Here is a 27,967-nt window from a genome sequence, read left to right on the forward strand (position 1 = left end):
AAAGCATTTCAGGAGCCCTCCAGTGTGTCTCATGCTCCAACAATGAGTGCAGAGAACCTCCATTCTTCCTCTAGCACAGTTTGAAATGACCAGACTGCTTCTCTGTAATTATCACTGGGCCATAAGTTCCCTGAGGGAAAGAAGCTTCTCTGTCTTTAGTTGTATAAGCCCTGTGACCAGCACAGGGTCAATACTGAATAAGTGAATAAACAGAGGTCTCTCAAACACACTCCCTTGGTAAGAAATAACACCCAAGCAGAAAGAGAGACGAGGAATTTTTAATGCATGGACAGTCCTGCAGGGACTCTGGGGAGACCCACAGGTAGCAGGAAGAGGCCGGGTCCCACAAACTCAACAATGTCCAGCAAAAAAGAGAGAGAAGTCCTTAAAGACCCATGCTTCCTCACTGCAACCATCCTCAGGGCTTCCTTCCTGGTGCTGAAGAGGTCAAAACTGTCTCCTCTAGGGGTCAGGTCAAAACTGTCCCTCCATAGGTCTCCTCCAGGGGTCCAAGGCAGGAAGAAAGCAGAGTGTGGCAGGAAAGAGGAAGAAGAGCAAAGGCCGCTTGGTCTCCACCTGAAAGCTTCTGCCTCGGGGTTGACAGCCATCCATAAGAAAAAGGTTTAAAAAGGAGTGACTTTTGATAGAGTCAAATAATATCTTTGAAAAAATAAAAGCGAAAAATGAATAATTCCATTGGTTACAAAGGTCTCTGTCCACTATCCATAGGAGAAACTGTTTGCTTTGGCCTCGCTGGCAAGTTTCATCTGCTAGGCCCATTCTCAGCTGTCCCCCAGCCCACCCAGGCCCCAGGATCCAGGAGAATACCGCTCCCCCTCCCTTGGAGAGTCTCTGTGCTCATGGAGGGCAATACCCTCCCTCACCGGCCCTTGGATTCCCCATACATGTTCCGGGCCATTGACACCATCTTCTCCTCGCACGTGATTTTGGTGTCCTTGAGGATGCTGTACCATACCATGCCTGCAGGTCGGATTTCCTCACTGCGGCAGAAAAGATAGGGCACTGTTTCCACGCGGCTCTGGATGTAGGCACTCCGCAGGAGGCTGGAACAGTGGCGACTCACCCTCTCCAGTCGCCGCAGAATCAGGTGGGCCTTCCTGAAAGGTAGGACAAGAGAGCCATGATTAAAGAAGTCCAGCTCAAGAGTTAGGCCTTGGAGGTAGTGTGTAAATATCAACAAACAAGGGAGAACTTCTCTCAACCATTTCCTTCCATTCCAGGTCGGACTGTGGTACTTTAAAGACTTATTCAAAAATTACCCTACAGTCTGTCTTCTTCAACTGTGCAATGTGTAAAAAATGAACGAGAGACATAGCCTTTAACCTAGTATTTTCACTTCTAGGATATGAGAGCCCTGGGAGTTTGAATGAAGGTTGCCAGCCCTGGACTCTGATGAAATAGATATTACTATAATGATTAACAAGCAATAAGAACAACTAAAAGTTATTGACACCATATGCTAGACACTGGGTATTCACTTTACATATATTTTAAATTTTTTATTTAGTCTTTACAACTGTCCTGAATGTATTGTTTTGTCTACTCCCTTTTAATTGGTGAGGAGCTCAAGCAAGGCTCAGAATAATGACATTACTAGACTAAGGCAAATATCAAGTTGGCCATTGGAGTTGGGAAGAATCTGAATCTAGGACCTACCACCCACAGTCCCTTTATGACTGACTGTGTTCTCACTTCATGAATTCTTTCACACTCTTTTCTCCCAGTCTGGAAACTTTAAAATCTTGCTCTTTGTGATTCCTTTCATCAAATATATATGTCCCCATATCAGAACTTTTCTGTGTCTCATTTTTTCCCATCTTTAAAAGACTGATGATGGTCTTACTCTCAAATTGAGTATGAGAAATGCCGAATGCCTGGCATAGAGCTCAGAGTAAGTGTCCAATAAATGACAGCTATTCTTATAAAGGATTGCTGGAATGCCTCCTTGGGATCAAGGTTACATGGAAGACTAGCCTCACCAAGAATCATCAATCTGTACTATGGAGGACATCAGTAAGAACTTAAGAGTCCTATATCCAGCACCGGAGAGGGAAGGGGAGAGATCTGATGGCTGCATGGACAAATAAAGCCAGGAAGGATTGTTGCAATTACGTAGTCTAGGGTTTTTCAAAGGTGGCACTATTGACATTCTGGGCTGGATATTTTTTTGTGGTGGGAAAAATCATATAGGACATTTAGCAGCATCCCAGGTCCTCCACCTACCGCCAATAGCACCCTTGCCTCAGTCGTGAATTGCGAAAATTCTTTAGACATTGAAGAATTTTCAATAGCACCCTTACCCCAGTGAAATTGTCTTTAGACATTGTCAAATATCTTCTGGGGGCAAAATCACCCAAGCTTAGAACCACTGACCTAGTCTGACCCACTTCCATTAAAAATGGGGAAACTGAAGCTTAGAGAAAGGAATAGAATCTCTTTATCCCAGGTCACATTACAAGTCAGCTTGAGTGTCAAGGTGTCTGTCTCCATGTGGAAACTACTTCTCTCTACATTCCAGCATCTTCAAGATGCCCAGGTACTCTGGGAGGCTACACGAGAGGTTCTCTCTCCTGCTGTCCTCTCCATGCCCCTCTGATACCACAGGAGGGAAGAAGTTTTACAACAACAGACCCCCACAAATGAGAGGCTGTATTAGGCACCTGCATAGCAGCTGAAAAAGGACCGGTCTTACGTGTGTACATTTTGTGGGCAAAATTTATGAGGTGCTTTTCAAAAAGTTCTCTTTGCATATTTCACCACTTGGGTGGAATATTTCCTGAGATGCCAAGAATTCATCACTTCATAATCACACTCTATCCATAGTCCTCTCTCCCCTTGGGCAATCACCCCCGCAAGAGGAGCCTGAGGAGTTTCTTTTCCATCCCTTCTCATTTGAATTCTTGCTTCGTTCTTTAGCAACTCTGTGTCCTGGGGACATTTACTTAACATCTCTAAATCTGCTTCTTCATTTGAAAAATGAGGCTGTTGTGAAGTTGAAAGAGATAAAGTCATTCCTTGCTGATTTATTGAACATTTATTATGTGGCAGAGCTTCTGGTAGAAAAGACAAATAGAGATGACAATACAAGTGACAAAAGCAGTTATAAAAGAACTGTGAAGCTGTGTGAAGACAGAGGAAGGTACTTAAGTAGGATCAAGGAGGTCCAAGAAGGCTTCCTATTACAGTAGAAGGGAAACATGTGTTGAGTCTCTTAAATGAATCAGAGTTAGACAAAGAAAAGGAAAAGGCAGCTGGGTGCAGTGGCTCATGCCTGTAATCCCAGCACTTTGGGAGGCCGAGGTGGGTGGATTACAAGGTCAGGAGTTTGAGACCAGCCTGGCCAACATAGTGAAACCCCATCTCTACAATACAAAAATTAGCCAGGTGTGATGGCGGGCACCTGTAATCCCAGTTACTTGGGAGGCTGAAGCAGGAGAATCATTTGAAACCAGAAGGCAAAGGTTGCAGTGAAGTGAGATTGGGTCACTGCACTCCAGCCTGGGCAACAAGAGTGAAACTCTGTCTCAAAGAGAAAAAACAACAACAATAACAGGAAAAGGTATAACTGGCACCAAGGTAAAAGCATAGAGATAAGACATGCGTGGACGTTCTGAGAATTTAGGACTGCAATACAGTGTACAAGTGGGGACACAATGAAAACTGAAAAGAGCCAGGCTGTTGGAGCCTACAAGCTAGGGCATTGGTCATATGGAGTAATGGTACATCCACAGGCTCCAGGACACCAACTGCTCAAGTTCAAGTCCCAACTCAGCCACTTACTCTGCGCAATACTGAGTGAACTGCTTTACCACTTCTCCCTCAGTTTTCTTGCCTTACCCACAAAATGAAAATAATAACTGTATGTACCAAAAAGTATTGTTTTAAAATAAAAAGTAAACAAATACATTATAAACTGTCAATAAATGTTATCTATGACTATTGTCTTGAGGGTAAGTGGGAGAGTTATTGAAAGATTTCAAAAAGCAAAGTAACAGGTTTGGAGCGGAACTGTTTAAAAATATTTCTGGTTGTTTGAGGAGAGCTGAGTGGAAGAAGGCAAAACACAGAAAGAAAACAAGTGAAGGCCAGGTGTGGTGGCTCACACCTGTAATCCCAGCACTTTGGGAGGCTGAGGCGGGTGGATCATCTGAGGTCAAGAGATCGAGACCAGCCGGGCCAACATGGTGAAACCCCGTATCTACTAAAAATGCAAAAAATTAGCCAGGTGTGGTGGTATACACCTGTATTCCCAGCTACTCAGGAGGCTGAGGCTGGAGAATTTCTTGAACCCAGGAGGTGGAGGTTGCAGTGAGTCAAGATTGCGCCATTGCACTCTATCCTGGGCAACAAGAGTGAAACTCTATCTTAAAAAAAAAAAAAAAAAAAAAGGAGTGCACACACAGGTGTTAACTGTTTCCCATTGTTGTACTTACAGGTGTTGGTTTGATTTTTCTCTGCAGTAAAAAGCTTCTTATTCTCTGTTTGCTCATCTATGCAAAGGGAACAGCAGATGGCTCACCTCACAAAGTTAGAGTGAGGGTTAAGTGAATACATGTCAAACTCTTAGAAAACTATTTGGCATATAGTAAGCAACTGATGTATGCTAGAAAGTATCATCGCCACTATCATTCCTACCACCACCATCACTCTCATTGTCATCATCATTATTATATCATTAGGTATATTTTGTGTGCCAGGCACTGGGACAGATATGAACTAGTTTAAGCCTTGAGTATCTTTATAAGTCAGTGACAAGAGACAGGTAGACAGAAATATTAACAGCCTCTAATTTGAGGGCAGAGGACTGGGTTGAGGAACACACAGGGTGCTGTTCTGGGAATATAAAAGATGGACAGCAATCATCAGATTGGAGACTCAGAGCAGTCTCTCAAGAGGATGCCACACCCGAGCTAGGTCTTCAATAATTAAACAGCATTTTCAGGTAGATGAGAAGGCAGAGGAAATAGCCCACCCCAAGTTAGACTGGAGAGAACATAAACCACTAGTTGTTTGAAATAACCAGCGCAAAGAATAGGTGGGAGACCAACGAGCTTGGCAGGGATCAGACCATACAGATTCTTCCAAGCCATGATGTAGTATTTGGATTTTATTCTGAGCGATGGAGAGACATTTTCTGATTGGATAGTCACAGAAATAGGCAACAAATTTAAATATGAAATGAAGTTGGAAAAGACAAATTTTCCAACACACCAAACGTCCTTCTTCCAAAGGAACAGACATTTCTTCAGAGTCCTGAATCTCAAACAGACAAAGCCTCCTTTTGCATAGATTAGGAAAACGTACTTAGAGTGAGAAAATGATTTTGCCTTTAAGAAACACCTTAAATTAGTAACAAAGGCAAAGCTAGAAACAGGGTTCCTGATTCCAGAGTCAAGATGAAGCGTTGGCTCTGGAATCCCAGGTTTAAATCCTAGCTCTATGACTTGCAGCTATGTGGTTCATGAGCAAATTCTTCAATGCCACTTACTCTTAGTTGTAGAATCCATAAAAGCAGAATAACAGTTTTGTTGGGAGGATGAGATAATAATATGAACAATTTGCTTGCCTCTAAGTAAATGTCAGCAATGATTCAAGCAGAATATTAGAGTAAGAAGGACAAGTCACTTACCCTCCCTAAGCCTCAGTTTTCTCTTATGTAAACGAAAATAGAAATATTGATTTTGTAGTGCTGTTGTTAGGTTGAAATGAAATGATGGCTACAGGCATCCAACATGAGACTTTGTACATAACAGGCTCTGAACCAATGTGTGCATGTAGAAAACAAAGAAGAATTCAGAAAGTGAAGCCATGAAGAGAAGGGTCGGAGATGCTCAAGGGCTGGGGAGGAGAAGGAAGAGTGGGAGTGAGAGAGACCAAAGACAAAAATGCTGGCTAATAAATCGTAGGTAATGGAGATCCGTAAATCAAAAGGCCAGGCATGCTTCAAGCTTTTCCTGGAGGGGAATTCACAGGTCAGAGTGACCACTTTTCTCAAATACCAGAAGTAAAATCTTCCTCATTGGAGATAGGACTCAGACCCACTGGGATGGGAAGCAAGAGGTGAAGGAGGACCACCACAAACTAATCTATTGTTGTATCAGCAGGCAAGACTGAGAGAGGAATGGCTTGTGAAAGAGTCAGGGGCTGGGCCCTGATGCCACTTTTCTGGGACTGTAGAACCATTCGATTCCCAGCACCATTCCCCCACCAGCTGTTGACTCACTTATCAGACAGGACAGAGACCCAGTTTCTAAGGGGGCCCTGAAACTGAAAAAAGAAGACAGGAAGAAAACATTCCCATTCATCTCCCTCCCTCCTCCCTGCCTCCTGGAGTTGAGCTTAAATGTCTATGTTAGCTGACCCTAAGCTTAATGAGAATTGAGGACATGACGTAGTTGCAAAAAAAATAAAAATGGGAACATAACCTTCAGAAGTGAAGAAGGCAGAGGTTAAGGGAAGTAATGGCTTCATTCATGCTGTGCTGGTCAGGCTCCAACTGGAGAATCCCCGACACTTCTGGTAAGAAAGTCACGTAAAAACTACAGCCAGATCATGATGGTGAGGGGTATCTCAAAAGCAAGCCTGCTCAGCGGAAGGCAGGAATGGAGAGTGCCCATGGAAGAGGACATTCAGGCCATTAGTTACATTGTTGTAACAACAAAAGACAAGTGGGCAACAATCTGAGGGGCAGGGATGATAATGGCCATAATTTATCAAGCACCCACTATGTGCCAGAAACTGTACCTAAGAAACATTATTTTACATCTAATCCTCACCACAATTCTAGAGTCTACAGGTGATAAAAATGAACTTCAAGCCAGTCATTGATTTGACCAGGGTGATAGAATGACAGGGCGGGGTTTCAATCCTCTGCTGTAAGGCACCCAAGCATTATGACAGAGCCACCCAAAAATTAATAGAAGGCACATCTGGCTCAAAATAATAAATATATATAAAGCTAAAGTCCTCTAAATTTAGAATGGGTTATTCTACATGGCAGTGGGTTTTCCATCACTGGATGTGATTAAATCAACTATGCTTTAGAAAGGGGTGTACTACAGTGGAAGTCATAGCAGGAGTTTGTCATTATTGTTTATTTGTTTTTAATCTAAAAAGCATGAGAGCCTTGATTCACAGAGAAATATCATGTGATGAGCACTCACTTCACAACAACACTTGCTGTGACACAATTGCCAAGCACTGAATTCCTGAGTGGAGAGGACCAGTTTTGCTGTGGTTCTATTCATGATTCAAAGTCATACTGAAATTTCATTTGCAGGAAGTCATCCAGATCCTCCCAGCTATCATAAGTCATGTTTTCTCATTCACTACTGAAGTAGTGAATATATTATTAATATATAATTAATTTCCCACCTGCTTCTTGGACAGTGTAGGTTTCCTCTGGTGTCCAACTCTTTACCGTGCAAGAAGAATGAATTAATAAATGCAAACTGCTGGGCACAATGACTCATGCCTGTAATCTCAGCACTTTGGGAGGCTGAGGCAGGCGGATCACTTGGGGTCAGGAGTGTGAGAGCAGCCTGTCCAACATGGTGAAACTCTGTCTCTACTAAAAATACAAAAATTAAGCAGCCATGGTGGCGAGCACCTGTAATCCCAAGTACTCAGGAGACTGAGGCAGGAGAATTGCTTGAACCTGGGAGGCGGAGGTTGCAGTGAACCGAGATCACGCCATTGCATTCCAGTCTGGGTGACAGAGCAAGACTCTGTCTCAGGGGAAAATAAGTAAATAAATAAATAATTAAATGCAAACCGACTTGAACTGAGGGAATTTTGTCCTTGGCTTTCAAAAAACAGTAATTCTTCAGCAGGGGTTAATAAAGGGAATGAAATGGCACAAAAGCATCACGGGGACCTAAATAATCAGGCAAGTGGGCAAAAGGTTTATGTGGATTTGTTTATAATAACAAAGAAATCTAGTTGATTTTTAATACACAAACAGATTAATGTGTGATACATTCACATATTTGCATGAGTAAAGGGCCCTTCAAAAAGACAAAACATTTACATATGTATGACTCGGTAAAAACTTGTACAGCATATTGTTAAACAGAAACAGGCAGATAACAGAACATAGTTCATGTGTTTGTTAAACATAGTAGAGATGGTAGAGATAGAGCTGTGCTTGTAGACATGAATGTGTTCTTAAGCCTGTATCTGTTTCCCTATCTCTGTGCATAGCCATATCTGTATATGGAAATATACGTGTACACTGCTAACAATGCAATCTCTGGGGTAAGGTTGAGATTCTGCGGCCCAGAGGTGCACAGTTTTCACTATTTTATATACTTCTGTATCATTTGGATGTTATATAATAAACAAGAATTATTCAGAATAAAATAAAGGTATTTTTATTTTAAAATATGAATATATACACATATATTTAATTTAATTTTTTAAAATTGTACCTTCAGTTCGGGGTTACATTGGCAGATCTTGCAGGATTGTTGCATAGGTACACACATGCCATGGTGGTTCACTGTTTCCATTCCCCTGTCACCTACATCAGCCATTTCTCCCAGTGTTATCTCTCTCCAACCTCCACACCCCTTGGCTATCTCTCCCCTAGCATCCCACCCCCAACAGATCCCACTGTGTGATGTTTCCCTCCTTGTGTCCATGGGTTCCCATAGTTCAACACTTGCCTATGAGTGTGAACATGCAGTGTTTGGTTTTCTCTTCATCAGTTTGCTTAGAATGATGGTTTCCAGATTCTTCCATATCCCCACAAAGGGCGCGAACTCATCATTTTTTATGGCTGCATAGTATTCCATGGTGTATATGTGCCACATTTTCTTTATCCAGTCCATCATTGATGGGCATTTGGGTTGGTTCCACATCTTTGCTATTGTAAACAGTGCTGTAATGAATATATATGTGCATATGTCTTTATAATAGAATGATTTATAATCCTTTGGGTACATACTCAGTAATGAGATTGCTGGTTCAAATGGAATTTCTATTTCTAGATACTTGAGGAATTGCCACACTGTCTTCCACAATGCTTGAACTAATTTACACTCCCACTAATAATGTAAAAGTGTTCCTATTTCTCCACATCCTCTCCAGCATCTGATGTCTCCAGATTTTTTAATGATCGCCATTCTAACTGGCGTGAGCTATCTCAATGTGGTTTTGATTTGCATTTCTCTAACGACCAGTGATGATGAGTATTTTTTCATATGTTTGTTGGCCTCATACACAGGGTATGTCTTATTTTGAAAAGTGTCTGTTCATATCCTTTGTCCACTTTTGAATGGGTTTGTTTTTTTCTTGTAAATCTGCTTTAGTTCTTTGTAGATTCTGGATATTAGTCCTTTGTCAAATGGGTAGATTGCAAAAATTTTTTCCCATTCTGTTGGTTGCCAGTTCACTCTAATGATTGTTTCTTTTGCTATACAGAAACTCTTAAGTTTGATTAGATCATCGCTTTTGGTGTTTTAGTCATGAAATACTTGCTTATGCCTATGTCCTGATTGGTATTGCCTAGGTTTTCTACTAGAGTTTTTATGGTGTTAGAGAATAAAATACCTAGGAATACAACTAACAAAGGATGTAAAGGACCTCTTCAAGGAGTACCACAAACCACTGCTCAAGGAAATAAAAGAAGACACAAACAGATGGAAAAACAGTCCATGCTCATAGTTAGGAAGAATCAATATGATGAAAATGGCCATATTGCCCAAAGTAATTTATAGATTCAATGCTATCCCCATCAAGCTACCATTGATCTTCTTCACAGAACTGGAAAAAAACACTTTAAACTTCATAAGGAACCAAAAGAGAGCCCACATGGCCAAGACAATCCTAAGCAAAAAGAACAAAGCTGAAGGCATCATGCTACCTGACTTCAAACTATACTACAAGGCTACAGTAATCAAAACAGCATGGTACTGGTACCAAAACAGAGATATAGACCAATGGAACAGAACAGAGGCCTTGGAAGCAACACCATATATCTACAGCCATCTGATCTTTGACAAACCTGACAAAACAAGCAATGGGGAAAGGATTCCCTGTTTAATAAATGGTGTTGGGAAAACTGGCTAGCCATGTGCAGAAAGCTGAAACTGGACCCCTTCCTGACACCTTACACTAACATTAACTCCAGGTAGATTATACACATACATTTTAAAGCTGGTGTGATGAACTTGTGCAATGAAGCTATGGTTTTATAACTTTCCAGTAGTTCATCAGGGTTATTTTCAGAATAAACCTACATCAGATTTAGCCTCAGATTGCTCCTGCTCAGCAGAAAGTCAAAAGCTCAGATACTCCTACTGGCTATATACCTTTAACATCAGGTTTGAAACATGATTTGTAAGGTGACCAGTGAAAATGTTTGCATTTGCTTTTTCTTTTCATCCACTAAGAAATCATGAGACTTTAAAAAAAAATGTGTTCTTTGATGACAGAAATGACTGAGTCTCAACTGATCCAAAGCTATTTCAGTTGAAACTATTAGGAACTTCAAGACAATAACTAACCTTGCTATACACTATCATTGTGGAAAACAGATCCATGGGTCACTTGTTCAAAGTTCAAAGTCAGTGTATTTTGTTAGTATTTTTTTGTTAGTATTAGTTAGTTGGTATTTGTATTAGTATTTATTTGATAATTGAAGGTATAATTGAAATACCTTCAATTATAAGATATGTCAATGCTTTAATAACAGCCATTCAAGAAAAGAAGAATAAAATGCTTAATGTACACATCCACTGTGCATAATCCATCCTCATTTTAGAAATGCCAAAATACGCAGAAAAAAGTTAAAAGTGCCTCTGAGATTACAGAAATATGACCCTAGAAGCCTAAGTCTACTCTTGTTCCCAATATCTTAACAATTCTGAGAGTTAATTCAATATATCCAAAGAAGCAGCTAACACAATCTTGGAGGAATGTACAGTGACATCCCAGGTTTGTTTGTTTTCACTAAAAACACAGCAGTGGATGTGTAACTCTTTTCAAATTTCATGGTATGTTGAGAAAGATCCTGGGCTGAACCTAGTCTGTGATGATTTCTGCAATCTGCTCACTATGTCTGCCATGGAGGCAAGAGGGGCTGACATCATAAACATACCATTCCTGGTCCAGATAGATCAATTTCACTGAAGCAGTGTCCCCAAGGGCTTGCTGTCTCCTCTCTATCAATATGCTCAAACATAACTGAAAGTATAAAGAAGCCTAAGAGTGGTCAAGGATGTTGTGACCTGAGAAAATTCTGGTCCCTGGCCACCTATGAGCTCAGTTTTTCAAGTCTCCTAATAGGAACCTTATGGCTGGGACAGCTGGGTGTCAGCGGGTCTTCTTTGAGCAGCTGTTTGCACTGTTTGCAGTAACCTGTGGTCATGAGAACAAGGCTCTGGAGGACACTGACCTGATAGATTTATTAGGCAGAGGTAAGAGATGTCCTTTTGTCACTAAATCTTATGGAGATATATGACCACAGATTTAGGATAGATTTGAAACATTTTTGGGTTTAATAATTACATAGTCCAAGACAATCCTAATAGAGCTCATCTTATTATATGAGTCCTCAGTGTACTCCTGGAAAAAGCTCTTATCACTCTAGCCAACCTGGGTCCCTGAGAAATAAGACGTACAGGACTGGAGGTGAAATTACATTAACAATGTGTCTGTTCTCTGGTCTCTATGACCTTCAGGGTTTTCTGGTTCCTTGGCTTCCCAGCTGGAAGAGAATTTGGAGTTCAGTCCTTTCATGTTACAAACAAGGTCCAGAACGGGGATGACTTCTGTCCAAGGTCACACAATAAGTAGGTGATAAGGCTAGGATAGAACCCCTGGGCTCCAGGCTTTGGAGAAGCATCTTGCCCTCTCTTATTTACATTGTGATGTTCTGCACACTTGCTAATCCTTGAAAGGCATAGCAATGGTATCCAAATTGCTCCTCTGTTTAAATTTACATGGCTTCTGGGAGAAAGAACAAGCTCATGAACAGAACTCACAAGAGCCATCATGATCTGTCCTTCGTTAAACAATCCAGCCTTGTTGTTTTTGTTTGTTTGTTTTTCCTTTTCACCTTGAACTCTCCTCTTTCACTTTGTACTCTCTTCTCCAATAAGATTTACATTTTTACTGAAGTATATATTCTCATATTCAATCTTCTCTCGTCTTTGCATTGGTAATTCCTTCCAATGGGAAGACTCTCCCTTCCACCTGGAGGACCCTTCTTCATTCTGTTTCTAAACTTAGAAACATTCTTTCTTCCCCAGTGATTCTTCCTTGAGCTCCAAGTCTAGGTTAGCTGCTCCAACTATCTGCATCTGGAACTATCTGTCACTCCAAGTGTGCTTTTGGGGCCAACAATATTAACATCACTGTGAGAGCTTGTTACATTGCAATTCTTGGAATGTTAGAAGACCTCAGAGTTCATGGAATTCAGTCAATGCAGAATCTCAGGCCCAACCCAGACTACTGAGTCAATCTGAATTGTAACAAGTTCCCACGTGATTCTCAGGCACACTGAAGTTTGAGAAGCACTGCTCTAAAATGCTCATCCATTCACATGCCAAATGCCAGTGCAATTGCTCACTGACCAGTCTTTTCCTCACTAGATGCTGAACCTTGTAAAGGCAGGATCTGCCATCTTCACTTTGTATTTTTAGCCCCCAGCACAAGGCCTGACACATAGTTAAATAAATCAATGAATTGATCAATCAATGAAGTGAGATCTCTTCAAGTCTTTTAACATTTGCAAGGACATTGCATTTTTTGGAATGTTGTAAGATCTCAGAGTTCATGGAATTCAGTTGTTTCCAACTGTGATCTAAAGATTCTTGAGGGTTTGGAGAGACATAAAGGATGCTTGGGATCGGGTTGGGTGGAGGGGCATACAAGAGGAGACCCAGCAGGTGGGACTCCAGGCCACCCACTCCAGCTTCTACCAGAACAAATCTGTAGTCATCCGGTCCACGCATTTAATCATCCCATTACCCAATTACTCAACAACTAATTATTTAGCACCTACTTACAAATACAACATAAGGGATCACTAACTATACATAATTTACATTTTGGTGGGGAAGACAGATAATATGTAAGTAAGCATACCAGCAATATAAGATTCTAAATCTAGTTAAGTGCAGGAAAGATAATTAAACCATGAGAGTGTGGGTAAATGGGTAGACATTTTAGAGAATTTTCTGTGGAGGTGGGCTATGATTCCATGTAAGATTTATTTAGAAAAAAAAAAGTCACTGGTTGAAAAAAACACCACTGTAATTGCTCATCCTGATCATCTTATAGGTGAGGAGACTGAGGGTCAGAAAGTGGCAGAGCCCAGGGTTGCACAGTGAGTTTATCAGCAGTACCAGGATAGATTAGGAGGCAGCTTCCTTGTTTCCTACTGACATATCAGTGTGTGATGTTGAAGCAATCTTAGATATCCCCCAGGAGACTAGAAAGATCACAGAAGGAGGAAGTTGGGTGACACTGAGGGGAGGTTGGCAGACAGTGGCTGGTGAATGCCTGACTAGGGGTTAGCGGGTTATCACAGTCCATTACTGAATGGATTGCCCGGCCTCCGTGGGCAGCCCAGCGGCCTTTCCAGAAGATTTATGTCCTGGAGGCTCATAAAGGATCCCCAGGAGGTTACAAAGACAAAGTCAGGAGTGGAGCTCTGGTTTAGCTTCCACACAAACTCCCTGAGCCCTGTGGGGAAGGCTCAAAAAGGTGGAATGCCTTCCTCTGTCCACAGGCAAGATGGCAGCCGAGATGACTCACACAGTAGCTTTTGTAGGGAGGAGGGAGCTCTGCTGCTTCTGCCTGCCACTCCATTGTCCTTTAGTTTCTATCTAAAGAACCTTCCTTTCATGTGCAAAAGAGAAAGTTACAGTCCAAGACCCAACAGAACTGATAAGGCCTTGCCCTGGGGAAAGATCCTTTTTATCCCTGGACCAAGCTCTCATCTCTGTCCTTGAGGGCCTCAAATTCCTGGAGGGTCGTTGCAACTGTTCTAAGGGCTCAAGGTGAGAGCTCAAAGCGGAACTTGCCTCATGTCAAACTCCGCACAACTCATTTAGCCCCATGGGACCACAAGTTCCTTATCATCAGAAAAACAGCATGAATACCCTACATAGGCATTTCGAAGTTTTTTAAAGCATGAAGTGCTGCCCACTAAGTATTTTCAGGAAGTCATGCAATTCTCTCCAATGCACCAATGCCACCCTGGCCTAGAATGCTATGCTGTCTTCCCAGGACTGTTAACACAACAGCCTCTAGAGCCTTACAGCCTCTTTCTTACCTTGACCCCTATACTCAAGCCAGAGGGATCTTTCTCCTTTGATGTTCTGAAAATATTACCCCTTTTTGTGAAAAACACTTGAAAAGTTTACCATTACTCTAAGGAGATAATCCCAACTTCTTAACCTAATTTAAAAGGCATTCGGGATCTGGCTCCCACGGACCTCCTGCTTCTTATCTCTTACCACTCCTGCTGTCACACACTTCTGCAACTACACAGAAATTCATGACCTGCTCCAAACACAGTGTTTACCAAAGTGTAGGCTGAGTTCCCTGTGGGGTAGGGAAAGATTTTAGGTGGTACTCAAAATGATCACGGACCCAATATTAAACAAAAATGAATCACATTTGCAAAAGGTTAGATTAGCTCTTTCATCCTCCTCCCTTCTTTCAGATTACTTCAAAAAGAAAATGTTGGGCCAGGCACAGTGGCTCATTCCTGTAATCCTAGCACTTTGGGAGGACGAGGCAGGTGGATCACTTGAGGTCAGGAGTTCGAAACCAGCCTGGCCAAGATGGTGAAACCCTGTCTCTACTATAAATATTTTTTAAAACTAGCCAGATGTGGTGGTGGGTACCTATAATCCCAGTCACTCGGGAGGCTGAGGCAGGAGAATCACTTGAACTTGAGAGGCGGAGGTTGCAGTGAGCTGAGACAGCACCACTGCACTCCAGCCTGGGCAACAAGAGCTCAGCAACAACTCCACCTCAAAAAAATAAAAAAGAAAATCTTGGTTTGGAGCGATGTTTTTAACAGTTCTCTAACTAATCTTCCTTTTGAAGACACAGCCTCAGGCTCTGCTAGAACTGAACAACATTGTTTTCTGTTTTTTGTCCTGTTCTACTTTTGCTGCTTTTGTCCACTGTTTTGAAGGGTTAGGTTTAGTAATAGATGGTGTTGGTTTAACCTTTACAAGATGCTGTTGTATTTTCTGTTCAAATACGTTTTTATTAAGAAGTGAATCTAAGAAAGAAATATGAAGTAAAGTATATATGGTGGGGAGATGGCAAAAGTCATAAAAGTGGGAGGCAAATGATCAAAAGTTGAGAAGAAAACTTTCTCTGTCATGTAACATTTTCTCTTCTGAGCATTCTGTATGCTAGTCTCTCTCCTCCAGACACCTATCCTTCTCCCCAGCAATGCTGACTTACATTACCCCAGCTCAAAACTTAGGCCTCAGGTTCTCAGACCCAGTGCAGCTTCACTGGGTGACCTAGACCAGATGCCCATGTCTCATGTTCCCAAAGAGTTCTGTTCTGCTATCATGACACTTATTATTCCTGCCTACGTAACTGCTTGTTTAACTACCTGCAACGGGAAGCTATGTGTAGGTAGCAACCGTTTCTACCTTTTTACCATTTCATTGTCAGCAGCCACCACATAAGAGGTGCTGTTAAGTATATGTTGAATGGATGAACGTTGCTAGATACAAGACGTAACATGTAACCACCATTGCATATACTACTTTATGAAGCTTGAGAAGGTAGTGACTGTGCCTTAGTTCTGTTTGAATCATTCATGGCTCCTGGCACAGTGACTGGCATGCAGCACAAAAATAAAGCCTTAATACATGTTGAATTCATAAATTTTTTCAGTCATGATCACTAATGGACTTTAGTCAAGATCATAGCTATTTACTGTAGAAAAACTCAGACTCCTTACAGAAGACTGAGAAAGACCCTGGATTATGGGTCATGGCCCTGCTGCTGTTCCCCTTTGTGATCTTGGTTAGGACACAGCCATTCAAAAAGTCCAAGTTTCCTATCTGTAAAACAAGGTGGGAGGTGAGCAAGGAGAATGATTAATGCAAAGATCATCAATGCCCCTTCCCTATCTAACATTACAGGAGTGCAGGAATCTAAAGTACCAAGATTCTTTGATTTTCTTTGCCCATTTTCTATCTTTAGCCTTGACAAGACTAAGGTGATAATCACCTTTATTTGCTTGATAAAGCCTATTCTCAGCCTTTGGGGAAAGGGTCCAGAAAAGTCAACTGGAAGCAAAAAGAATTTGCCCCTCCAATCACACAAATACACACGTACCTTGGTCCCAGCTCATCCTCACTCCTCCAGACAAAGTCGCCAAACTTTTCATAGTGAGAGTTGTAGTGGTGCTGGACTCGGAACAGCATCGAGGCTGAGACTTCCATCAGCGTGTTGTAGGCGATCTGCTGCTCCTTTCCACTTGTGTACCCATTGTACAGATTGTAGATCTTGTCAGCTATTTCTGAGAGGGCGGAAGGGCAGAAACAGATCACTGGGTGGTGGGAAAAAGTAAGGATAGAAGCATGGCCTTCAATAAGATAGGCACAGTGGTGAGACAGCTCTGCTTGCACAAGCTCTCGGAGCAGACAAATCTTAATTTCATCCTCAATATGTTATTGACTAGTTGTGTTTGGTTTTCTTATCTATCAACTGGAGATAATGATATCTACTCTCAAGGTGCATTGGGAGAACTAAATTAAAGAGGATACAAAGCACTCAACACAGGGCCTGCCACAAAGTTAGTGCTCATAATTGCAAGTTTAATTGTTAATATAATTACTGTGTCTGTAATTTTACATAAAATTTTCTTAAATAAACTGTCTTGGATAATCTCAACACCCTCTATTTCTCCTTTGTTGTATTTCCAACAAATTGTTGTGATCAGGTCTGATAGGTTCCCCATTCAAAACACCTTCCAAAAAAAATCTATACTCATCTGCTTGTTATTCATGGCTATTCCTACGGCTTCAGTCACTTCTACTAATCAAAGTAACTTAAATTTGTCATGAGTAGAAGGCATATTCTTTCAGCTTCAAAAACTGATCAAAATCTGTATGTGCCTCTAAATTATTGCTAACAACAGTTGCTGGGAGAAGAATCTGGAAACAGAGTAAAAATAGGAGGAACATTTATGTTATGCTATTTTCTACTCTGATTTTTATTTGTACTTTTTAAATTTTTTAACAATGGACATGTGTTATTTCAAAATAATAATTTTAAAAATTTATCAGGAAAATATTTCAAATCCTCTCACCTTTGGTAGCACTTAAAACATTTATAATTGAGTTTATTATTGAGCCATCCGCAGAAATGTCTCACCACTCATAATGTGAATTCCTAAAAGGTGGAGACCATGTCTCTACTGCATTGCTTGTACTTTTGAGAAATAACTGTTCAACTTTAAGTAGACCACCAGGACTTACGAGCCACCATCACTTTTTGCCAGACTTGATGTAGAAACTGCATCTACACAATGCTCAAGAACTAAGTATATGGTGGATCTGACTGACTAATTATATTTTTTCAGGTGTTTTTGCCTGCTGTTTACGTCATGAACCAGGAGCAGTAAAAACATTTAATCTTGCACGCTAACTGTGAATGATAATCACTGATGGCAGCTCTCTGCTGAGGATTCTGAGGCCACCATAGGAGTGGATGGAACAGCATGCTGTGATCTGCTAATGTCTGCCATAGGCACCACAAAGTGAATGGCCTCCTAGGTGTCATCTCTTTGCCACTTTAGCAAAGACAAGTGGAAGAAAATGATTAGTCCCTGAGAAATCTAGGACAAGGGGTAAGATATAGTCATGGGGCTCTGATTCCCTGCCATTCCTGGCCTGTAAGTCAGAACACAGATCAACTCTCTAAAAGACGGGCAAGTCTTTCCACTGGCAAAGATATTGCTAGTCGAGCTCAATTTTTCCCTTCATGACTTTGATTAATTTAGCTCCATGTTCCTCCTGTTCCCTTAGTGCCTTCATTTTCTTTTCCCTGTGCCAGTGTGTCGGGGTGTGTGCATGTGTGTGTGTGTGTGTGTGTGTGTGTGGTTTGATGACTGGTGAGTGTTGGGTGCAGAACTTAGGGGAAAGATGGGAGTTACCTTGGAGGTGAAAAACTGGGTTACCTACCTTCTGCCTTGTTGTCATCCACCAGTGGACAGGCCGTCCTCAGGGTCACGGTGCTGACCTCTGAGTGCCTCCCTCGTGTATCCACGGCATACAGAGTGAACCTGCAGCACAGCAAGAAAACAGAGCACTAGGCTGTGACTTCACAGAAGGGCCTGAGAGTTGCAGGGAAGAACACAGAGTCATGGCACATTAGGCTACAGGAAAAATGAATGCTAATAAAATATATTCTATTTTATAAAATATAATATTATATAAAATAAATGCTAATAAAAAAGCATTTGTTAGCACTAACTGCCTACTCGACGCTTTGTACTTCATCTTAGCCTAAGCGGGAGGGATTTATTGTTACCCACATCTTGCCAATGAGGACAGCGAGACTTAGATTGTGTATCTTTCCACTATCTGAGTTACTGAGGGACAGAACGGGGGTACTGAACTCAAGCAGTCTGAATCCAGGGTCTGAAGTGAGCCTTAATGCTATTCTTTATGGCTGGATATATCCATTTATATATTCATTAATTTACTCATTTAAGAAATATTTATTGAGCATTAACTCTGAGCCAGGAAGTACTTTAAGTGCTAAGGGTATAAAAATGGACAAGAGTCAAGGTCACAGATCAAAAAAATAAACCAGTAAAAATGAAAAGGTAAACAAAAAATCAGATAATGGTTAAGTGTGAAAGAAAATATATCAGAATAATGGGAAAAAGGCTAATATGGGAGTATAGGGAGTATAAGCTTTAGAACGTAGTCCATGAAAGGCTTCCTGAAGAGGAAACTTCAGGACCTAAGACCTGAATGGTGAGATAGAACCAGTTTATTGGAGGAAGACCTGGGGAAAGAGCATTCTAGGTAGGATGCTCAGTAAGGACAAAGGTCCTGAGGAGAGATGGAGCCCAGATGGTTTAAGAAATGGACAGCCAGTGTGGCTGAAACAAAGCAAAATGAGGTAGAGAGTCAGTGGGGACCTTGTAGGCCATGACAGGGAGGCTGGGGGTTAATCTGGCTATAACGTATGTCCTCACCTTTCTATGATCTCATCTGAAGCTCCATGCTACATTGGTGGGAACAGACACAGCCTGTGTGGACTTAGAAGGGAAGAACTGGTAAAATGTAGACCTGGTAGATTCAAGTCTAATCTACCATAATTCTTTCCAGAGCAGCCTCTGTCCTCCGTCCTATCTTGGGGAAGCCCTGTGGTCCTTGTATTCCCAGATCTCCAAGTTTTATGGTTAAGCAAAGCCTAAGAAGGGCGCAATAATAACTTTACAGATGATGTAAGCCTTAGAGGCCAAGAACAAGCTGCATAGGCCAGGCATGGTGGCTTACGCCTATAATCCCAGCACTTTGGGAGGCTGAGGTGGGTGGATCACCTGAGGTCAGGAGTTTGAGACCAGCCTGGCCAACATGGTGAAACTTCATCTCTACTAAAAATAGAAAAAATAGCTGGGTGTGGGTGGCATGCACCTGTAGTTCCCGCTACTTGGAAGGCTGAGGCAGAGGAATCACTGAAACCAGGGAGATGGAAGTTGCAGCGAGCTGAGACTGTGCCACTGCACTCGATTGCACCACCGCACTCCAGCCTGGGTGACAGAGTGAGACTCCATCTCAAAAAAAAAAAAAAAAACAAAACAGTTTGAATAGAAGGGTTGAGCATCTGAGTGTTCTGTCTGCGCCATGCCATCCTTTTTCACTAGCTTTTAAAGGTAGAGGCAATATTGTGAAGTGGGTAGAGGATTCCCTATGTTAGGTAGAATAGACTAGGGTCCTAATGGCCCTATTTCCTTCCCTCCTCCCCTGCATCTCAAATTAGCCCATGTTATAAAATGGGCATAACACCATGATTGCCAAGTTTCAGAATGGTGAGCCCCAATTGGCCATACATACTTGCACTTAATAAATATAAGATGACAGGGTGATGGATGCAGCAAACCACCATGGCACACGTATACCTATGTAACCAACTTTCATGCTCTGCACATGTACCCCAGAACTTAAAGTATAAAATACATTATACAAATTAATTAATATGTGCTAAGACATGAGCTAAGAGTTACCTACATTGTCACAATTAATTCCCCAACACCCCCACACAATCCTAAAAGATAGGTACTATTACTCTCTCCATTTTATACATGAGGTTCAGAGAGGGGAAGCAGCTTGCCCAGAACCATATGGTAACTACTGGGATTGGCATTTTAAACCTTGGTTTCTGTGACTCTACAGTCCATACATGCCACCATTGCAAACTGCTGCCTTCGGATCACAGTTCTGTAGAAATCAACTCCGTACAAATGTGATTCCATTAGCCATACTTGCTGAACCACAACTATGTTGAAGCAGTGCCATCTCATAAGTTTTTCTGATCTTATGAAAACATGCTAAAATAATCACCCTCATTATCTCCACCTTTCCAAAGATAAAACTGGAGATTTAAAAAAAGATTAAGCAATGTGTCCAAAGTCACAGGTTCAGAATATTAAGGACTCAAGACAATGATCTCTCTTACTCTAAAACCCACGCTCCTGGCTCTCAGCTGCCATTTTATTGTTCCCACTTGACCACTCAGGCTCAGAGGATCTGATCCGGGTTACCTACATGGACCCTTCCAGCTTTGACTTCCCATGACCCTTCGACTTTTGAGGCCTCAAAGGTTGTTTTAATAAAAGGTACCATGAGTCAAAACTCCTTGGTACAAAGAAGGCAGGGGGTGACAAAGAAAGGGGCCTGGCCTTGGAGATGGCCAGATTTGGGTTCATATTTCGGTTCTACTGCCTAGCACTGTGAACTTGGGCAAGTCACTTCACCTCTCTGAGCTCACTGCACCCAGCATCTGTGATAGAGAGACTGCCACCCAGCTCACAAGTGCGGTGTGGATAGATATGAAATGTAAGTGCACTGTGAGGTAAGTTATCATTGGAAAGCCATGCAGAAGGGTAGAGAACAAGATCATAATGGAACCCTAGGATCTGAGAAATCATAAAGGAACTCTATGATCATAAAGGAACTCTAGCAAGTGGCAAGGCGGGAAGTGAGAACAGCATTGGGCAACATTATGTAAGCACTTACCATCCACATATGGACCCATCTAGAAAGTAGCAGAGGCAGGATATAACTCTAGCCTGCATGTCCCAGAGTGTATACACTTCAGCTTGGGTATAGCTATACTGCTGTCATTTAACACAGTATTAAGCACATAGCAGGCACTTAGTAACACTGGTGTGAATGAATGAATCAATGCATACCATCTCTCATTTCTGAATTTGAGTTTCTCCATCAATAAAATGAGGTTAGTTTCACAGACAGTGCATGGATGTCTCAAGGATTACATGGAGTGATGCATGAGAAAGTGGCTTGTAAGAAAAGGATTTTTATAAAGACCATATATAGAGCACTTATTTGTGCAAAAGAACACATTAAAAAAAAATACTTTCTTGGAATTAGAAGAGAAGATATATTTCAACCAAGGGAAACATGGAAGGCTTGTAGTGAATAGAATATATGAATGAAAGTTCAAAATATGAAAAGTAGGAATATGTTTTAACATTGCTTTCTCATAAGCCACTTATGTTCCTGTGATGCCTCTGCAACACATCTCCTCCACCCAAGAGGGCCCAGGGTCATCTTGCTGCTTACCCAAGCAGCAGGAATAACAGCATGCTGGGGAAGAAGTAGTCTTAGGTATTCTTGTCATAAAAACTGGGTAGAATCCTTGCTTTCTCCAATTGCTGGCTGAATACGCTTTGGAAAGTCACTTTACTTTCCTGAGCCTCAGTCTCTTCCCTTGTAAAATAGGGTGACATTAACCATATCTCACAAGTTGGGGATCAAGACTCAATGATATAATGATAATAATAGGCCCAGTTCAATCTTTGCTCCCTAAAAGGTAGCTTCTATTTTGGTTATTATAGTAACCAAACATGTTAGTGGGGACCTCGGGATGGAGGAGGCCTCAGGCAACCCTGCTGCGGGGTGGAGAAGGAGGAAGATGTCAACCTCACAGTCCTGGGTCAAAAGTCACAAGGCCATGGGCTTTCTGGCTGACTCAGCTGTAACTGTAGAACTGTTCCAGAGGCACATCTGAAAGCTGTTAGGGCACCAGGCATGGCCGGGAGGGGTTATTTGTGAAGGGGAGAAAGTGGCAGTCCCTGATATGAAGGAGAGAGAGAGGGAAAGAGACAGAGAGATTGGAAGGTGTGGGGATAGAGACCAAGAAACAGATACAAAAATATACTACAAACAAATCCATATAGCAGGGAGTGAAAGAGGGAGAGACAGGGACAGAGACAGATACAGAGGAGAGAGAATAGTCAGACCTCTGTGTTTCTTGGGATCAGAAAGGGTGTCAGTCACTCTCTGCTCAGTTCTGTCACTGTCTCTCTGAAGCAGACTGAGGTTCACTGATAATTTGAACTAAAACTGTGTACCATCAACTCCCAATCTTGATTTTACAAGTGGGGAAACCAAAACCCAGAAGGGAAAACAACTTGCACAGGGACCCACTTGCCAATCAGTTCAGACTAAAGACTAAGGCATTCCTGACACCTCCTCCAGTGCTCCTTCTCACATTTCCATGCCCTGGAGGATCAAGGTCCAAGCCTACTTATGGGATGTTTTCATTATGAAAGAGGTGGCTCATGGATAACGTTAAATGGGCTATTTATGAACGTGGAGCTCCAGGCCCAAACCATTGCTATTCCTTCCCTTGGCCTTATTTCAGGGGAAGCAACGCTGGCCAAGGTGGCTAAAATCTGAATTTGAGTCCCAGCTTGCCTACAGACTGTGTGGTATGAGATCTTGCATACCTACAGTAATACAGTCTTAGTGCATTGGGAAGCTAAAATCCAAACAAACACACTGTGTGGGGAAATGCCTAGGGATGACTACTCCAAAGTATTTTTCAGTATTTCTTCATGACAATGTCATTGTCAGGATATTGCCATCCTCAGGACACCATCTTCATCATCCTTAGGACAAAGTCCATCACTCTCAGGACAAACTCAACTTGGAATCCCCACAGTCATTTGAGAGCCCTGAATGAGCTCTGGTCGAAGGTCTAGGTATTCTTGCTGACTTTCCTCCCTACTCTGCTTCACAGCAGAGGCATCTCCAGCTGCTGATGGTTCCAGAATATGGATCCCACCTCTGAACCTTTCTACTGGTGGAAACTCTGGCTGAGTCATCCATCCCCTTCTTCACGTGACCCTCTCCACCTTGTCCCTGAAGCATCACTCAAATCTTACCTCCTCTGGGAAGCCTGTTTTGACCTGTCTGAAGAGCTGCACAACGCACTCATCACACAGCTAGGTCAGCACCCCTTCACTTCTCTCTTGCCCCTATGAATATATGACTCTCTTCAGGATCAGAATAAAGTTCTGCTCATGCCTAAACACCTACACCTGATGTATCAACACTCAGCACACACAGGTCGGAATGATGAGGCCCACGAATGAGGCTCATTTCCCTTTCCTGGAAATCAATCTTTCCATCTATAAAATGAACGGAAGATGATTAGATTGAAGGGATACTAAAAGAAATAACAAGAGGACTAAACACATGGCTTTGGAATAAAATAATTTAGTGTTATATTCTGGCTTCTTGTACATTGACTGTGTGCAGCCTTGTCTCGATGTACTCACCTGTACAACAGGAATAATAATATTAAAACCCACCATGGAGGGTTCTTGTTAGAATAAAAGAAAGTGCAGCATGGAAAGTGCTCAGCACAATGCCCAGTCTGTGCTATGCAATAACCAATAGGCAATCAATCGCTGTTGGCATCATCATTAGGGTTAGTACTCAGCCACTGCCCAAGGCTCTGACTTCACCCCCACATGGGAGTAAGTGGTCCCAGTGGAGATCAGAGGAGGGTGGGTAGAAAGGAAGCTATTGTTGGTCCCATCCAAGACCCCCAGACCTCCTCATAGCAGGGGTGAGAGAATGAAACCAAGAACTTAATTGGCGGTGAGATCTTCTCACAGATCTGACAGGGGGTAACAGCAAGGACAGAGCCCTAGAGGCCCATGTCAGGCCTGGTCCCTGAGAGTACAGGAGAATGTGTTTGAAGTCTCCAGGCCAATGCCTGCTCTTCCCCAGCCACAACATGATTTAGGCATTCTGGGGAGGCAAAGTCTCCTTGCTGATTTGAAATGAAACAGATGTTTCCAGGCCAGAGGCCCCAGTCTTGTAAAACGCTCCTCCCCCCAACACAGCTTTGGCAAACAGCTTCCCATTAGCTGACGACCACCCCTCCCACCCCCACTGCCATGGCTCCCCTCCGTGCCATTCCCAGCACAATGTGGCAGACAGGAGCAGTAGGAAAAGTGCCCAGTCCAAGCTTAAGCTTTGGGTCTAGGAAGCTGGATGGCCAGGGACACCTCAATGCCCATCTCTGTGCTTCAGCCTCTGATCTCTGCAGTGAGGGATTGGATCAAGATCATTGCTGAGTCGTAGGTTAGATCTAACATTCTAGGAACTGAGAGTTGTTTTTCTCTGATAGAGCCAGTGTTACCCATTCCAGACTTTTCTCCACTGGATTCTGTGGCAAAGAGCATGGACTTACAAATAAGACTGTTCTGGATTTGAATCTGGACCCCACCTGGGCAGTAGCAAGAAGCTACTGAGCAAGTAGCAATTTAACCATTGAGCCTCAGTTTCCTTATCTATAAAATGGGGACAAAAGTTTCATCATGTGGGCTTGTGAGAATGAAATCAGAATATAATCTCTCTACCCATAGTTTAGGTTTCTTGTGAACAAAATCAAGTACCATACATTTTCCCTTGTACTATTCATGATACCCAGACAGTCTGGATGCAGAGAAAATGTGTAATAGTGGTCCTGATTGATTTTTGATGGGAAGACTGCTAGACATTCTGCAGTCCAAAGCCTCAGGTTCTGAATCCAGCTCTACTCAAGTAGTAGAAAGAGCGTTTCTGCTTTTATGATCAAAATGAGGCAGGGTGTGAAGAAGTTAGAATAGACCCTAGAGCCCTTCTACCTGAGATCCAATGCTTGTTCTATCACCTACTATCTTTATGACCTTAGGCAAGTTAATTGACCTTTCTGTTCTTTAGTATTTCTTGTCTTTAAAGTGTGTGGCTGGGCATGGTGGCTCACAACTGTAGTCCCAGCACTTTGGAAGACTGAGGCAGGTGGATCGCTTGAGCCCAGGAGTTCAAAACCAGTCTGGGCAGCATGGCAAAAACCCATTTCTACAAAAAATACAAAACTTAGCTGTGCTTGGTGGCACACAGCTGTAGTTCCAGCTACTCAGGAGGCTGAGGTGGGAGGATCATTTGAGACTGGGAGGTTGAGGCTACAGTGAGCCAAGATGGCACCACTGCAGTTCAGCCTGGGCAAGAAAGCGCGACCCTGTCTCTAAATAAATAAATGAGTAAAAATAAGATGTGTATGATAATGTTATCTATCTCAAAGGGATGTTAGAAGAATAAAGTACTTGAAATGGTGCTTGGCACATGGTAAGCGGTAAGTTAACACAACTGTTACTCAATATGCATGTGTTTAAATGATTAATCTCTTCTATAATGGCTTTAAAACAAGACCCTGGCCCCAGTTCTTTGACACTGCACCTTGAATGAGGGCAGGCTCATGAGTGCTTTGGCCAGTAAAGCAAGAGGAGTCCAGGAGTCACCGTGTGACTTCTGAGTGTGGGTCATAAAAGGGGACGCAGCTTCCACCTTGCTTACTGAATCATTCTCACTTGGAACTGTGGGCCGCCATATAAGAAATTTGGCTGCCCTGAGGCCACTGTGGTAGGAGGAAGACAAGTCATAAGGAGAGGCCACATGTGGATGCTTCAGCAGCCCTGGTGCCTAGGTCCCCAGATGGATAAGTAAAGGAGCCTTCAGATAATTCTTACACAAGCAGTCAAGTTACAACCAGCTTTTGAATTCTTGTATTTGAGGCCCCACACTTAATGGAGCAAAGACAGTCCAATCTGGTATGTTCTGTCTGAATTTCCAATCCACAGATCCGTGAGCAAAGCCAAATAGTCATTTTCAGCTGCTAAGTTTCAAGGTTACTTGTTGTGTCATCAACAGTAACTGCAACAACTAACAAGCATTGCAAGCAGGATCAGCAAACTATAGCCCACAGTCCAAATTTGGCCTGCTGCCTATTTTTGTAAATAAATCTTTTACAACCACACTCCTTTTTGATTTGCTTTGAATACATTTTCTATGGCTGCTTTCACACTACTATGGCAGAATCATGTTATTGTGACAGAAATCACAGCACCATCAAGGCCTAAAATATTTACTATTTGGACCTCCAGGGAAAAGCTTACTGATTCTAATATAGAGCTTTGAAAGTACTGAATGCAAGATCTTTTCCTTACATTATTTCAAGAAATCATTCCTATTTTACAGTTAGGCTCAGAGAGTTCAAGTGACTGGCCCAAGGTCACATAGCTCTTTAACTGCAGGTCTAATGCCTCCAAGGCCTGTTGAAGATCTAGACTCCAGTTTGAGTAATAATGGCTTTGGGTAAGTTCCATCATGCTCTACTCTCAGTTTCCCAGCCTGGGTCATAAGGATATTGGGTACGTTGGCCTGGAGAGGCTGCCAAAATTCAGATGTCTAAACTTTTCCCGAGCTGAATGCTAGCTACCAGGCAAAGTATTCCTGCTCCCCTCTAGTCTAGGAGTACCAAAATGAGCCTTGAGAATGAGTCACCAGGGGCTGCTATGCATCCCTGCTCACTCTCACGTGCAGCCACCCACCCTTGAGCACCAGAGCCCAACTTCCCTATCTCCCAACTCAAGCTGACAACCCATGCTTTCTGCCAACATAAATATTTAATTCTAGTGCCTGGAACAGAGAGACCATCTTGGTATTAAGGACTCCTGTCCTAGTTTCTACTTTCAAAACAACCCAGTCTGAGGCATGATTGGGAGGCCTTGGCTTAGAACAAAGGTAAAGCAGTTTGTGGTTGGGCTCCAAACACCAGCTCCCCACACTTGTACTGCCTTCAACCCCTCAAGCTGTATGAGCTAACAGGCAAAGAATCAGGGGAGTGGGGAGCTGGCAGGGAGAGCTCTGCAGGAAGGCCAAGTCAGGAAACCAGTGTTGGTTCTAAGCTCAGGCAGAGGTTACAGCAACCTGGAAGTACTGCTAGGCATCCACTGTTCTGACTGCTAAACCCCCTGAAATACACTGGTATGTGAACATACCTAAAATTCACAGTTCAGTGAACATCAGAACTCATACATAATATTAACACTTACAATTAAATGAATATAATTGATTTATAAGTAAAAATTATTGAGTGTATCTCCAATACCTGAGGAGTAAGTATCACAGCAGCTCCATTCTGTGTGTGCCTTGCCATGAGTGAATGCCTGCTAGGTGCTGGGCATTCTGCTAAGACGGGAAGAAATGCCCATGAAAAAAAGAGTGGGGTTTTTGCTGTCACAGAGCTCATGGAAGAGCAGGGAGATGGTCAAATGAATAAGAAATGGGACACAGTACTACAAGCTCTTCAATAAAAATGTATTCTTGCCCCTACATTTACTTCAGGTATGTCTGTTCTTCCTTTTTTCAAAACAGTGGACTAAGCCTTAGATATGAGTTTAAAAGCTCCTGTGAATTAGACTTTATCTTGCTGGATCTTCTGTCTGCTGCAAACTGGGATTGTCAACCACCTACAGGACTCTCATTTTTTTGGTACGAAAAATGATGACACTTCTTGCCCTCTCCATTGTGAAAGCATTTGAGGAGTGAATAAAGCAGTGGACATAAACATATAAATA

At 42.4% G+C, this 27,967-nt stretch overlaps 1 protein-coding gene across 4 annotated transcripts in view; it reads right to left on the minus strand.

Moving 5' to 3' along the window:
- Window positions 1–260: 260 nt before the first annotated feature.
- ASTN2 (astrotactin 2) overlaps window positions 261–27,967 on the minus strand; it is a 948,324-nt gene continuing 920,617 nt past the window's right edge. For all 4 annotated transcript variants that reach the window (XM_032251601.1, XM_032251600.1, XM_032251599.1 and 1 more), the window contains 3 exons: window positions 18,198–18,298; window positions 16,348–16,531; window positions 261–1,118 (listed from right to left, as the gene is read on the minus strand). In XM_032251601.1, the coding sequence (XP_032107492.1) occupies window positions 881–1,118; window positions 16,348–16,531; window positions 18,198–18,298 (523 nt within the window). In that variant the 3' untranslated portion in view covers window positions 261–880. The remainder of the gene's footprint in view (window positions 1,119–16,347; window positions 16,532–18,197; window positions 18,299–27,967) is intronic.

The sequence above is a fragment of the Sapajus apella genome, unplaced genomic scaffold, assembly GCF_009761245.1.
Source record: "Sapajus apella isolate SASKATOON/1434 unplaced genomic scaffold, GSC_monkey_1.0 scaffold76, whole genome shotgun sequence".
NCBI classification, from domain to species: Eukaryota; Metazoa; Chordata; class Mammalia; order Primates; family Cebidae; genus Sapajus; species Sapajus apella.